The 14659-nt window shown below is 38.1% G+C and overlaps 1 protein-coding gene across 6 annotated transcripts in view; it reads right to left on the reverse strand.

Moving 5' to 3' along the window:
• The window catches only part of CDKAL1 (CDK5 regulatory subunit associated protein 1 like 1), a 654793-nt gene that overhangs the window by 477100 nt on the left and 163034 nt on the right, over nucleotides 1–14659 (reverse strand). For all 6 annotated transcript variants that reach the window (XM_033434817.1, XM_033434820.2, XM_049716364.1 and 3 more), the window contains one exon: nucleotides 6679–6775. In XM_033434817.1, the coding sequence (XP_033290708.1) occupies nucleotides 6679–6775 (97 nt within the window). The remainder of the gene's footprint in view (nucleotides 1–6678; nucleotides 6776–14659) is intronic.

Genomic DNA, 14659 nt, shown 5'->3' on the forward strand with positions numbered 1-14659 from the left:
GTTACTGCTTCTGCTCAAAAGCCCTCTCTTCTTTCTCCATTCATCAAACCACTACTCATCCTTTGAAACCCTGGTCAAGAATGGTTTCAACCTCTGTGTGCCCACCAGACTTTATCCCTATGCATATTTATCATGATTATTTGCAGCTCTCCTCAGATTTTACTGTCTTTAAGGACAGACAAGTTTTATTCAGCTCTGTATCTCTAGCAAATAGTTTCATTCCAGGCACACAGCTGTGCTCAGTGTTAACTCTACTAGTAAGATAATTAAATTTTTTAAAAAATGCTAATACAGAGCACTAACTATGTGCCAGGGACCATGCTAAGCACATCATGTGTATTAAATACTTTAACCCTTACAAAACTCGGAGTTAGGTTCTATTGTTAGCTCCATTCTATGATGAAGAAACTGAGGCACAGAGAGGTTAAGTAACTTGTACAAGGTCACACAGCTAATAAGTGGTGGAGCAGGGATATGAACCTGTGTAACCTAGCTCCTAAATCCATGCTCTTCCTAGTATGCTAGACTACCTTTTTATAATTCAGTAGGTGAAAAATGTATACACATATAGATAAAATTAGAGGAAGCCATGAAAAAGTAAAAACAACAGATCTAGGAAGGTAAAAAAATGAATGGGCTTTTAAATCTACATGTCATTCTGTTACAATACTGCCATTTTGATAATTAAAGGTAAAAAAAATGGAATATGACAAGAAGAAATATCAGAAGACATGAAGTAGAGACAAATAGGAGGACAGTTTCTAAAATTTTGCCCTCAATATCGATGCCACCATTACCGTGACATTATTCCATTTCATGAATTTATTTACCTTCTGGAATACAGTAATATGATAGAAATGTTCTAAAACGTATCCTCTTTCAAATGCTGCTTTATTTATACACATAATTTTCAAAATTAACATTCACGTATGAAAGAGTCATCATGCTGTCTGACTTTTCAGGATTAGAGCAGCCTGCCTGAAAAGATGTTTAAACCACTGCAGATCAACCTGGTAAGAGTCTCTGAGATAAGTGGACACCTGCGTTAAACCACATTTTTGTTCAGCTGTCCAAAGGAAATATGCATCTGCCTGCAGGGCTCACAGCTGGCACATCAGGAAGTTCTGTCATATACAAATTTTCAGCATCTAACTGTATTCTGCTTTGAATTACATGTTTTAAAAATGTTTTTAAATGTTACAACCTGTTTATTAATTCACCGTTTATTTAGGATTGCTAGAGATATTATACAAAGATAAGCCTAGTGAATCAATGCCAAGACCAATTTCAGACAGTCTTTATTAGCTCAGAAAACCTACACAAAATGTACAATTCTGTAAACATGCTTTCCTGTAACAGAATAAAAACCAACCTTCCTAATGAATGTCATGCCTAGCAATAATGACTACTATAAGAACTGAGAAATAACACTACCTTAAGCAGAACTCAAGCAAACAAATACTATTTCAGCCATCTATTCCTAACACAACTCCCAGCTGATGGACACAAAGTGTATTTCCATCTGAACCTTACAGAGAAATTCCCAACTAATCAATCTCCCCATCATCTAGGGACCCATCCCACCACACTCTCCAGAAGGTTGAAGATGTTCTAGGCTCAAATCAGATTTCTCTCCCCAAGAACTAGAATGCAAGCTCTATGGGGACAGGGATCTTTGGTGATTTTATATACCGCTGCATTCCTAGCACCTAGAACAGTAGCTAGCACTTAGTAGGCACTCAGTAAGTACTAGCTGGATAGAAAAAAACAATAATGTGGCAGCCCTGGGATTTAAAGCCTGGCTTTCTGAGCTCTGAAGTCTATTATTCTTTTTTGCTACCAGACTTTAAAATAGAACATCCTTTCTGGTTGACTATGCTAAAAGAAACTTTCCTGCCAAAAAACAAACTAAAGAGAAGAAAAGTAGCATTCAATAGGTATAGTCACAACATCTTGGAACTACCTACAGCTAGACACAGAGTAACCAATGTAAACAAATAAGAGCAGTGATTTAAAAAAAAAAAAAAGTGACATTGCATGAAAACTGATTCCAAGGTGAACAGTTAACCATAAGCATTTGTCAAAAGAGAAATGAAGGGACTTCCCTGGTGGTGCAGTGGTTAAGAATCCACCTGCCAATATAGGGGACACGGATTTGAGCCCTGGTCTGGGAAGATCCCACATGCCGTGGAGCACCTAAGCCCGTGTACCACAACTACTGACCCTGTGCTCTAGAGCCCGCAAGCCGCAACTAGAGAAAGCCTGCACACAGTAATGAATACCCAACGCAGCCAAAAATAAATGAATGAATGAATGAATGAATTTTATTTGAAAAAAAGAGAGAAATGAAAATTTTCACTGTAAGGTAAAATGTTTCAAGATCCCATAAAAATGAAAAAGATCTTGATTCTGCACTGATTACCTATAAATTCATGTTTTTATAAATTTATATTCTAGATATAAACTTCATTTAATCATGCTAGGGAAAAAGTTTTGGTTAAAAAAAGGTCTTTCTATCCAACACATATACGTTTTCAAATCTGTTCTTTCTCCTCTCCTGCTATAAAAAAAAACCCGGATGGGAGAAGCCTACAGATTACTGCCACCAAAGCCAGTTCTTCTGGACCCAGAGGTTGATACGTATTACTTCTGGTTGATATTCTGTTATTTTCTTTCTCCGTTCCACCACACAGATAATATTAATCACAACTAGATTCAGGAGACATTACGACAGATGATAATATAAAGCCCAGGAGTCAAATCACCAATTACTAAGTGCCCTCACCACACTGCTCTCTCTGATTATGGAAACAAATTAACTGTCCCATTTCTAAAGGTTGATATGGGTGGAAATTAACGTTATGATGGTAACAAATATCATTCTTCCTTATTAAACATCTTCTTAAATGCTTACTCCAGGAGCACCTGCAAACATGGGACAGACTTGTCTTTTTTTTTTTGCGGTACGCGGGCCTCTCACTGCCGCGGCCTCTCCCGTTGTGGAGCACAGGCTCTGGACGCACAGGCTCAGCGGCCATGGCCCACGGGCCCAGCTGCCCCACGACACGCGGGATCCTCCCAGACCGGGGCACGAACCCGCGCCCCCTCCATCGGCAGGCGGACTCCCAACCACTGCGCCACCAGGGAAGCCCCAGACTTGTCTTTTTAACTCAAGTGTGCAATAAGTACCTTGCTCACCATCTAAAGGCAGCCTTTTATTTCGATCACTTGGTCAACAGAGCAGACCATCCTCCCTGTATGTGGTACAACACAGACAAATCCTAGCAGGAGGTGAAAGCACATAATACAGTTACAGCTGGTCTTCCTTCGACTTCTATTAACGCTCTCCCATCACAGAAACTCTGTGAGGAAAATTCTGTGAAGGAATAACAGTTTTCACACAGCCTGTAAATCAACTGTGCAATACAATTCTAAACATCCTCCTAAAAACAGGTTCCCAAGTCAATGAATTTAAACACCTTCAGAATTGTTTTACACTTCAGAATTGTTTTTCCTTTGTGTAAACCAATGTATTTCTTTTTTTAAAAATAAATTTATTTATTTTTGGCTGTGTTGGATGTTCATTGCTGCGCAAGGGTTTTCTCTAGTTGCAGCAGGGGCTACTCTTCATTGCGGTGTGTGGGTTTCTCATTGTGGTGGCTTCTCTTGTTGCAGAGCACAGGCTTTAGGCGCGCGGGCTTCAGTAGTTGTAGCACACAGGTTCAGCAGTTGTCGCTCGCAGGCTCTAGAGCGCAGGCTCAGTAGTTGTGGCTCACAGGCTTAGCTGCTCTGTGGCATGTGGGATCTTCCCAGACCAGGGCTCGAACCCATGTCCCCTGCATTGGCAGGTAGATTCTTAACCACTGTGCCACCAGGGAAGCCTCTAATTCATTTCTTTACTTGACTATAACTCACTATGTTTCAGAAGGTTTCTGATTTTGTAGCAGTTCAACAATTATATTCAGAAATAGATCTCTCGAAATGCCAATTATAAATAATATTGGTTTCCTTCTCCAAATTTTCTTCAAAATTTTCAGTTCTCCTGTACATAATTTTTATATATAAAGTGTCAGTTATAGATGTCATATAGTTGCCACAGATAAAAATGCTCTATAAAATGATGTTGACAAAGAACAATCTTATACTTTAGTAATAATACCAAATGCTGAAGATATAATTAAACTACAACCCCGAAATGTTGTTGTTAGTGCAATTCGACTTTTGGAAACTTTTCACAATATACTGATCTTAAATTTAAAAAGCCCTTTATGAGCATTATTGTATGATGTACATTTCCTAAAAATTAGAAAACTACTTATATCCAACAATTAAGAACAGTTAAGTAACTTATGGTATACCCTTCAGCAGAAAATTAACACAGGACTTAAAATGGTTAAAGAGCTCATGGAATAAAATCTCATGGAAAAATAAGGACACAAAATAGTTTTGAGATTACAATTAAGTAAAATATGCAGAGGTTAAAAGTCTGAAGGGGAGAATTATTGTGTTAGGGTGAGAGGATTATGAATTTTCTTTCTATTCACTTTTTCAAACATGTATTGTTTCTCCAATTATAAAGAAGCTAAATAAATATAAAAAATTTTAAGGGTAATAAAATGAGACAAAACAGAAAGCATGCTAGATTAAATGGGGAAAAAAATGTTTATTTGCCATACGCACGAGTTTACATCATCCCTGAAAATAGTGTTCCGTATCACCAGCGCTGGGCATCCTCTCTCCCACCATCTTGAGAATCTCCCCAATATACTCACATACACTAAGCTCTTCACAATACACAGTGGAGTTCAGGGAAATGTTACCATAATGTACACAGAGAAGAGACTTCTGCCATACTACAGAAATTCTACTATTCTGGGAACTTAATTCCTTGAGATGAATTCAAAGATGAATTCTAAGCTTTTACCACGCTTTATCTCTAAAACAGAATTCTAACTAGTTTTCTATTTCCCTAACACAGCAGGATTATGTTTATGGAGAAAGTTAGTCTCACATGAAAAGATAACTCAGGAGTCCATATTCAGTTCATTCCTTAAACCAAGAGAAATCAAAATGTAAACAGACAAGTGGTGAAAACAAACTAAAGTTCCCAAACATTCAGGTTCTGTTTGTTTAACATGAGAATGTTTGTTCAAAGATTATTAAATTTGCCAATGGGGCAAGGACTTCACAGCAGAAAACAAGTTCACTACACTGAGAATACAGTATAAGAACCTATCAATTGGGCTTCCCTGGTGGTGCAGTGGTTGAGAGTCTGCCTGCTAATGCAGGGGACACGGGTTCCAGCCCTGGTCTGGGAGGATCCCACATGCCGTGGAGCAACTAGGCCCGTGAGCCACAACTACTGAGCCTGCGCGTCTGGAGCCTGTGCTCCGCAACAAGAGAGGCCGCCACAGCGAGAGGCCTGCGCACCGCGATTAAGACTGGCCCCCGCTTGCCACAACTAGAGAAAGCCCTCGCACAGAAACGAAGACCTAACACAGCAAAAATTAATTAATTAATTAATTAATTAATAAACTCCTACCCCCAACATCTTCTAAAACAAAAAAAAAATACAGCAAACCTTCCAGAGGTAATTATAATTATATTAAAAAAAGAACCTATCAATAGTACATCAAATAAGGAAAAAACTCCAATAAGTCTCAATCCAGATGCCAATTTTTCATACAATTTTTTCTATGAGCATACAATATTTTTATATATATTTTTAAATTAATAGAGCCTCTTTAAAAGAAGATCATTACTAACCACAGTGAGTACAGCTATAACAGAATGGTGGGAAGGATGAAACACCACCATTTGGTCAACAAGTACTGTCTGAATGCTAACTCCCTCTGGGCATTTGTGAACAGTGATGTCCACAAAGAATAAGAAAGATATTATAGGAAGTAGTCATCCCCTGACTTCACAGAACTTACTGCCCAACAGGGAAAGAAGCACACCAACAACAGAAGTACAAAAGGAAGCTTCTTTCATTCAGTCAGTCACCAAACACTGATTGAAAGGATGCCTACTGTATTTCAGGCACCTTGGCAAAGGCTGGAGAAACGTGGTGGGCGTTTAAAAAAAGACTGAAAAGCTGTCAGCGTGGAGCTAATAATTCAAAAAGAGAGGTGGGCTGTATTCAAAAAACCACATAAGTTAACCCCAAAAATACAACTCTGTGAAATGCTGAGAGATCAAATGAAAGGTAACTGCATAGTAAGTGAAAGGAACCCAGAGACAGGATTATCGAGGCCTGCGCAGAGCAGTCAGGTCAGGCTGAGAGAAGGGGTAATGGTGAAGCCACGTCTTGGGGGATGAGTAAGATGGAAGTGGGACATTCCAAAAAAGACACCTATATAGTATGATATGGCAAGAGATAGTGCTGGACACACAGATAAAGACCAGGTTATAATTAACGACCTTAAATTCCATACTATGGCTTTTTATTGTGTAATTTTTTCTTTTTAAATGAGAGAAACTAGAACATGTTTTCGCAGTAGGTTCAGATGTTACACAGACGTGACAAAGTTTCCGTGGCAACAGGGAAAGTATGTTAAGGACAGCCAGAAGTGTAACCTAGCTTGTAAATAACCTAGACATAGAAAATAAAATGTGGAGCCATGACAAGTTTTAACAATGTAGGACTGTCTTTTTTCCTATCAGGTGCAAGCTTACCCCTATGATGCTCAGCCCTTTAAGGTAGTCCTGGCGAGGCTGCGCTTGAGGAACACATCCAGCAAGCACTACTTTCTTGTTCTCCTCTTGAGCTTTTCTAAAAGATTGAAGAGAAAACAGTGTTAATTCTTTTCCTCACAGGCGTACCCTTGGAAACTGATGTTAGTGCACGTAAGTTCCCTAAAACATAACATGACCATCTAGCATCAAACAGGATTTTCTTACAACTGCTTCAAAAACATGCATTATAATAAGACTTCTGAACTATGTGTCTATTTAACACACCATAAACAACACAATGGCAGTCCAATCTGATAATGTCTTTCATTACAGCCTCATTATAAGACAAAAAATTTTACTTATATAGAATATTCAAGGATATAAATCGTTCTTGAAAACCACATTTTCCAGATAGACATTAGCCATTCAATTATTTTAAATCATTCATTATTTTAAATATTAATATTAAAACATAATACATGATTTCCCAGTCTTTTGTCTAGTATAAAAGTAAAATATACATTGAAAAAACTGAACAGAAAAGTAAGAAATAGAAGGTATAATACTCCCTCTATCCTGAGAATTCACACATCTCCTCACTTCTGTTCCTCAGAGACTGTCTACAACTTATAGTTTATGCTTATGTCCAGACAATCCCTCTCATATGCAGGTATGATGTGTAACTAGACCTCTGTTCACTATAAATACACAAAGATGAAACAATATTTTGTTTTACAACTTCCATCCAATACACCTTGTGTATCTTTCCTTTTGTTTCTTTAAGATCAGCCTCACCCCTTTTTTTTTGTATTTTATTTTTTCAATTGAAGTTTAGTTGAAGTATTATTGAAGTTACAGGTGTACAACATAGTGATTCACAATTTTTAAAGGTTATACACCATTTATAGTTATTATAAAATACTGGCTATATTCCCCATGTTATACAATATATCCCCAATAGCTTATAGCTTATTTACTTTATACATAGTAGTTTGTACCTCTTAACCCCTTACCCCTATCTTGCCCGAACCCCTTCCTTCTCCCCACTGGTAACCACTTGTTTTATGTATGTTATTTTTTGTTAAGTTCACTAGTTTGTTGTATTTTTCAGATTCCACATGTAAGTGATGTCACACAGTGTTTGTCTTTCTCTGACTTATTTCACTGAGCATAAGACCTTCCATGTCCATCCCTATTGTTACAAATGGCACAAATTTGTTCTTTTTTATGGCTGAGTAGTATTCCATTGTGTGTGTGTGTGTGTGTGTGTGTGTGTGTGTCTATACACCACATCTTCTTTATCCATTCAGTTGCTCAGGGACACTCAGGTTGCTTCCTTATATTGGCAATTGCAAACAATGCTGCTAAGAGCATTGGGGATGCACATATCTCTTTGAATTAGTATTTATATATCCTAGATATACACCCAGCAGTGGAACCTCATCCTTTATAAAGGTTACAATGTGGGTATACTATAGCTTAACTATTTGTGTTCTGATAGGCATTTAGGTTATTTCCAATTTTTCACTATTACAAATTTTTTCGCAATACACATGCATATAGACATATGCACACACATACACGTACAAATACATGTGGATGGATAGATAATCTTTGAATATTTGAGACAGTATTTCTGGATTATAAAAACCTAGATGCGAAATCTATGCTAAATTTCCCTAACATAAATTCTAAGAAGTAGAAACGTTGGTTCAAAGGTATACATGTCTGGTTATTTTATATTAGGCATTTCTTTACTTAGGAGGAAGTTGGGATATATTTTATGTGGGTGTTAATCATTTGTCTGGGCACACATGCATACAGCAAACATTGATTCTGTGCTAGAAGACAGTGGTAAACCAAGCAGAGCTAACAACTTCTCCTAGAAACTATTCATATTCTTTACCCATTTATATTAAAATTTTAAGTCTTCAATTCTTCTTCAAGTATGTGGGTTTGGGACGTGTGATGCTTTGTTTCCTTTTTTCCCCTGGTTGCTCGGGTATTGTGTTTTGTACACCAAATGTGTTTCTGAGCCCCCCACCCCGGGCAATGTCTAGGTTTCTGAAACCAACTGAGAAAGCTAAGGGAATCAGCAGTCCAGTTTCCAGACTTGTAACTTTTAGACTACACCACCATGAAGTGAAAAGTCTCTATATCTGACACCCTTTTTTGTTTCTGTCAACTTTTTCCAGGCTACAAATTCAGAACCGAAAGCCTAAAAAAGGTGGCAGGGGATGGTTAACAGAACTAGCTATGGGTGATCAACAGCCACACCAAAACCCCTGGGAAGTCTGCAGAGAATGATTAAATGAACGAACGGGCAGAGGACAAAATGCTAGTTTAACAGCATCCATAAGCATTTCGCTTCCGTAACTTCTTAAAGTACTCTGGTATAACTTTTCCATTTGGAATCCTGAAAAAGCTTGTTAATAGAATCAAGAAAATCTGACGTTGGTAGATTGCTTAACATATCCAAGAGAATTACTGCCTGGCTCTGCCACTTGGTTTTACTTTTTTTTTTTTTTTTTTTTAATCAGTACCAAGCACACCATTGCACACAAATAGTTTTCTTGTAGTAAATGTGAAATACCTTATCAAACAAAAAAATCTTTCCATTTACATTAATAACATGTACAAGGAAATAACATCTGGTTTCTTCCCAAACTTTAGCTATGCACCTAGAATCACTGCCAAATGTTCAAGGGTCTGTGAGGTCACCAATTATTAAATCCAAATTAAAAAGCTGGCTTCCAGGGTTTCCCTGGTGGCGCAGTAGTTAAGAATCTCCCTGCCAATGCAGGGGACACGGGTTCGAGCCCTGGTCCAGGAAGATCCCACATGCCGCGGAACAGCTAAGCCTGTGTACCACAACTACTGGGCATGCACTCTAGAGCCCGCAAGCCACAACTACTGAGCCCGCAAGTCACAACAACTGAAGCCTGCATGCCTAGAGCCCGTGCTCCTCAACAAGAGAAGCCACCGCAGTAAGAAGCCCGCGCACCGACCTGAAACGAAGAGTAGCCCCTGCTCGCCGCAACTAGAGAAAGCCCACACGCAACAACAAAGACCCAATGCAGCAAAAAATAAATAAAAATAAAATAAATTTATTTAAAAAAAAAAAGAAAGCTGGCTTCCAGTAATGTGATTCAATTACTTAATTATTAAGCACGTCTAAGACATGATAGTGAGTGTTTAAGGGACCACAGTAAGAGGAAGATAGGCACTTTACACTCAACGAGCTTCTGGTTCATAACGGATAAGACGAGATGTAAAAGAACATAAACAACACAGCATCAAGTAAAATGCCCTAACGTGACAGAAAGATGTACAGGCAACACATCATGGAGGGACAAAGAATATGCTCACAGAAAAATACAGTAAAAAGCTTTATGAAAAAAGTTGAGAGGATTTTAAGGGGAGACAGGAGTTGGAGAGGGTGAAATGGAGGCAGGAAAAGCTCCAGGCAGTTGTTACACCACGGACAAGGGCAAGAAGGGAGGAAGTTAGGGGAAAGCATTTCATTATAGAAAGAATTTCTATATAAGGGAGACATAGGGCTCATATTGTGGAAGGAGCCTTACAAAAAAGGCTGGACAGGCTCCAATGTAGTGGGCAGTGGGGAAAATTTAAATTTTGGTGGCAGAGTGGACACAGAGTAAAGCCAAACTTTGAGAACAGGACCCTGGTGGCAAGGTGCAAAATGAAATACACGGGGAAAGAAGCCAGTGGTTGGGGAAATTCATTTAATACCCTAGGCAAAAGGGTGTGAGGACCTGAACACATGTGGAGGATTAAAAAAAAAAAAAAGTTAAAAGGAGATGAGTTCTCCTGCTGGAATATACTTGAGAAACCCCAAGGATGAATCAAAGGTGATGTCAAGGTTTTGAGTCTGAGGCAGGGATTAACAGACATTTTCTAAAAAAAGCCAGAGAGTAAATTACTTCAGGCTTTGGTGATCACAGGTCTCTGTTGTAACTGCTTAACTCTGCCACCTTAGAGCAAAAGTAGATAGACACAATACTTAAACAAATGGGTACATCTCTGTTCCAATAAAACTTTTTTAAAAACAAGCAGCAAGGGCTTCCCTGGTGGCGCAGTAGTTGAGAATCTGCCTGCTAATGCACGGGACACGGGTTCGAGCCCTGGTCTGGGAAGATCCCACATGCCACGGAGCAACTAGGCCCGTGAGCCACAGCTACTGAGCCTGCGCGTCTGGAGCCTGTGCTCCGCAACAAGAGAGGCCGCAACAGTGAGAGGCCCGCGCACGGTAATGAAGAGTGGCCCCCCGCTTGCCGCAGCTAGAGAAAGCCCTCGCACAGAAACGAAGACCCAACGCAGCCAAAAAATTAAATAAATAAATAAATAAATAAATAAATAAATAAATAAAACAAGCAGCAGGTCAGACTTGGCCCAAAGGCCAGAGGCTGCCGATCCCTAGTCTAAGAAGATAAAAGAAAAGTGGTGCCACTAGCTGTCAGCAGAAGCTGAGTACTGGTATAGAAGGAGATTCCAATATGACACACCCCGTCTGAGGTTCTGCTAATGCCCATCAAGTCTCTGGATGCAATTCAGCTGGCTGGCAATAGAGCTGGGGGTAGATTTTTGAAATGTATTCCAAAGTGATGGTTGATGACAGTGGATGCAACAATCCCTAAAGGTGTGGAGAGAATCCTTACTGAGTACAAAACTGTAAGGTTCTTTAGCAATGTAGAAGCATTCCCATAGGCTAAAAAATATTAGCGTCAAAAACAAAAAAAGTTAATATCACCACCAACCATACTATAACAGCAATAATAATCATGATTAGCATTTATATGTACTTCATCAAGGTCACCATTATATAGTTAGTTGTATAACATATTTGAAAACAGTATAGCCAATATACAACAACCCAGGGAAAGCGTTCTGCTGACTTTATCAACACTAGACCAGGTCATGAAAGAACAGTCCAAGACTGATTTTAGGGAGTAAGCAGAACCCCAGAAAATTAAGAGGAAATTTCAAAATAGAGATGTTTAAATAATTTATTTAAAATATTATTTCATGCTTTTATTGAATTTGGCTTTAAAATGCTAGGGTAGACCAGAACTATAAGCCAAAAATCATGCCCCAGCTATGGAATATTGATGCTACACTCTGTGACCAAATAAAGTATCAAAAGTTTTAATGCAATTTCTCAGAGTGTTCTTGTTCTAAACATTCCTTTCTTACATCCTGTTCTTCTTGTTTAGTAAACTTTGCTCAGGTTCATAAGCCTGAAATAAGGCCTGAAAATTTTTTCTTTAGAAATGTACCCAGCACAGACATATTTTTTAAAGCCTTATCCTTCAACATATGAATGCTGATAAGAATAATACCTTAAGAAATTTTAAAATACTATAAATGTCCATGTTTCCATTTTAGATAGCCTTGAAATGTCAAGTAAAATGAAAATTGAGTGCTCACTTCGGCAGCACATATATTAAAATGAAAATTGAATGTAAAGTTAATTCAATATAATCATTCATATTTTCTTGAAACGCATTTCTAAATTAAAACAGAGATGTATCCTTGTCTACAGCATTAACTTGAGTAATAAAGAAAACATAATGAAACCTTTTCTTCTTTTCCGCCAAGCACCAAATGAAAGAAATAATTTGTACAGAATCTTAAAATTCACAGCATCATAGAAAACGCATAAAGATGATATAATATCATTATCTCACAGATGAGAAAATTGATATTCAAGAAGACGTGCAATGGTCGAGGTCCAAAGTTCCACACTTTGTGGATTTAGTGCTGGAGCTGGGATGAGCACCCAGGATCTCCTGAGTCCTTGAATCCTACATTTCAGAACATAAATCAAACCTGAGCTTTGATTGTGTAATAAACATTGGAGCAAACATTTCTTGATTAAAACAACACAGAAACTGACACAGATTATAATATATTGAATGTCTTCAAAGTAGAAACACAATTTAATATTTCACAGCTCTTGTTTTCCTGAGTCTTGTGAACAAAATCACAGTCTAATAGAAGAGCAGTAAATTAATGGATCCATCAAGAAAAACTCAGTTCCCTATAAGTAGCAGATAAAGAGGAAATGTTGCTTCTTCTCCATGTTCATTTCTCTTATTCCTTATATCCTTCCTGCAAATTGATATTTAACCTATATCAAAATACTCATAGTAATATCTAAGTCTTCAATCAAAATTTTCTTTTATGAAAAAGTATTCTTAAATATACATCTGATTTTTTAATTTCTAAATGTATATTGATACCCCTCTTAAAACAGCAGTACTGGAAGAAGGGTCAAAACCAATCTGTTTCTATGCAAAGCAAGCACTCTTAACTACTCTGCAAGTGAGTACTGTCTGCATTCAAATACTCAAGTGAGAGGACACTATTTTAAGTATTTATGTGCAGGCATATAGCCATGAGAAACTCATAAAAACACCTCAGCAGATTATCTAAGATAAAACAACTAAGGATCTATGTTTGTGATCTATTTCCATAACCACGATGCCCTTCTTTTAAATTTTGGAACAACCAGTCAAGGAGAAAAGAGTTGGCAGCAACAATGCAACTGTCTCCATACACGACTGTTATCAAGACTTGCAGAGTTAGGCTAGGAGCCACCAAAAGTTGAAAATAAAGTTACTCTAAGTCTTGATAGGATTTATCAGTCTAAAAAAATAATGCAAACAGATATATTCAAATAGGTAACTGGGGCTGTCTGGAGACATTCTAATCCAAAGTAACTGGGGTTTAATCTCAGGGTCACAATACTGAATATTATTTTAACCAACAAAGCTAAAAACGTAATTGCACATTTTATGCCCCATGAGAAGAAAGAATGTTACCACACGGGGAATGGTCTTCATTGCACTAGAAAAGAGGAGTCCAAAGGGTAAAAGTTTCTCAACACTTAGTAACAGTGGCAAAGTAGGCACCTGAGGCAGATTACCATAGTACAATAGTTAATCCTTTTAGACACAGCAGTCATTTCTTTAAAGTGTATCTGGATATAACAACTTGCCATTCCCTGATGAACTGGCCATATAAAACCAGTGAAGAAATTCCCACTTGATTTCAGGTTCAATAGGTTTCCTTTATTGTGCTTACTGCAATACAAGTTCCTGGGTTCACCTATAAGAACTATTATTTATTTATTTATTTATTTATTTATTTATTTTTAACATCTTTATTGGAGTATAATTGCTTTACAATGGTGTGTTAGTTTCTGCTTTATAACAAAGTGAATCAGTTATACATATACATATGTTCCCATATCTCTTCCCTCTTGCGTCTCCCTCCCTCCCACCCTCCCTATCCCACCCCTCAGGCTGTCACAAAGCACCGAGCCAATATCCCTGTGCTATGCGGCTGCTTCCCACTAGCTATCTACCTTACTACGTTTGTTAGTGACTCTCTCTCGCCCTGTCACAGCTCACCCTTCCCCCTCCCCATAACCTCAAGTCCGTTCTCTAGGAGGTCTGCGTCTTTATTCCTGCCTTACCCCTAGGTTCTTCATGACATTTTTTTTTCTTAAATTCCATATATATGTGTTAGCATACGGTATTTGTCTTTTTCTTTCTGACTTACTTCACTCTGTATGACAGACTCTAGGTCTATCCACCTCATTACAAATAGCTCAATTTCGTTTCTTTTTATGGCTGAGTAATATTCCATTGTATATATGTGCCACATCTTCTTTATCCATTCATCCGAAGATGGGCACTTAGGTTGTTTCCATCTCCGGGCTATTGTAAATAGAGCTGCAATGAACATTTTGGTACATGACTCTTTTTGAATTTCAGTTTTCTCAGGGTATATGCCCAGTAGTGGGATTGCTGGGTCATATGGTAGTTCTATTTGTAGCTTTTTAAGGAACCTCCATACTGTTCTCCATAGTGGCTGAACCAATTCACATTCCCACCAGCAGTGCAAGAGTGTTCCCTTTTCTCCACACCCTCTCCAGCATTTATTGTTTCTAGAT

This window comes from Orcinus orca, chromosome 10 (assembly GCF_937001465.1).
Source record: "Orcinus orca chromosome 10, mOrcOrc1.1, whole genome shotgun sequence".
Taxonomy (NCBI): Eukaryota; Metazoa; Chordata; class Mammalia; order Artiodactyla; family Delphinidae; genus Orcinus; species Orcinus orca.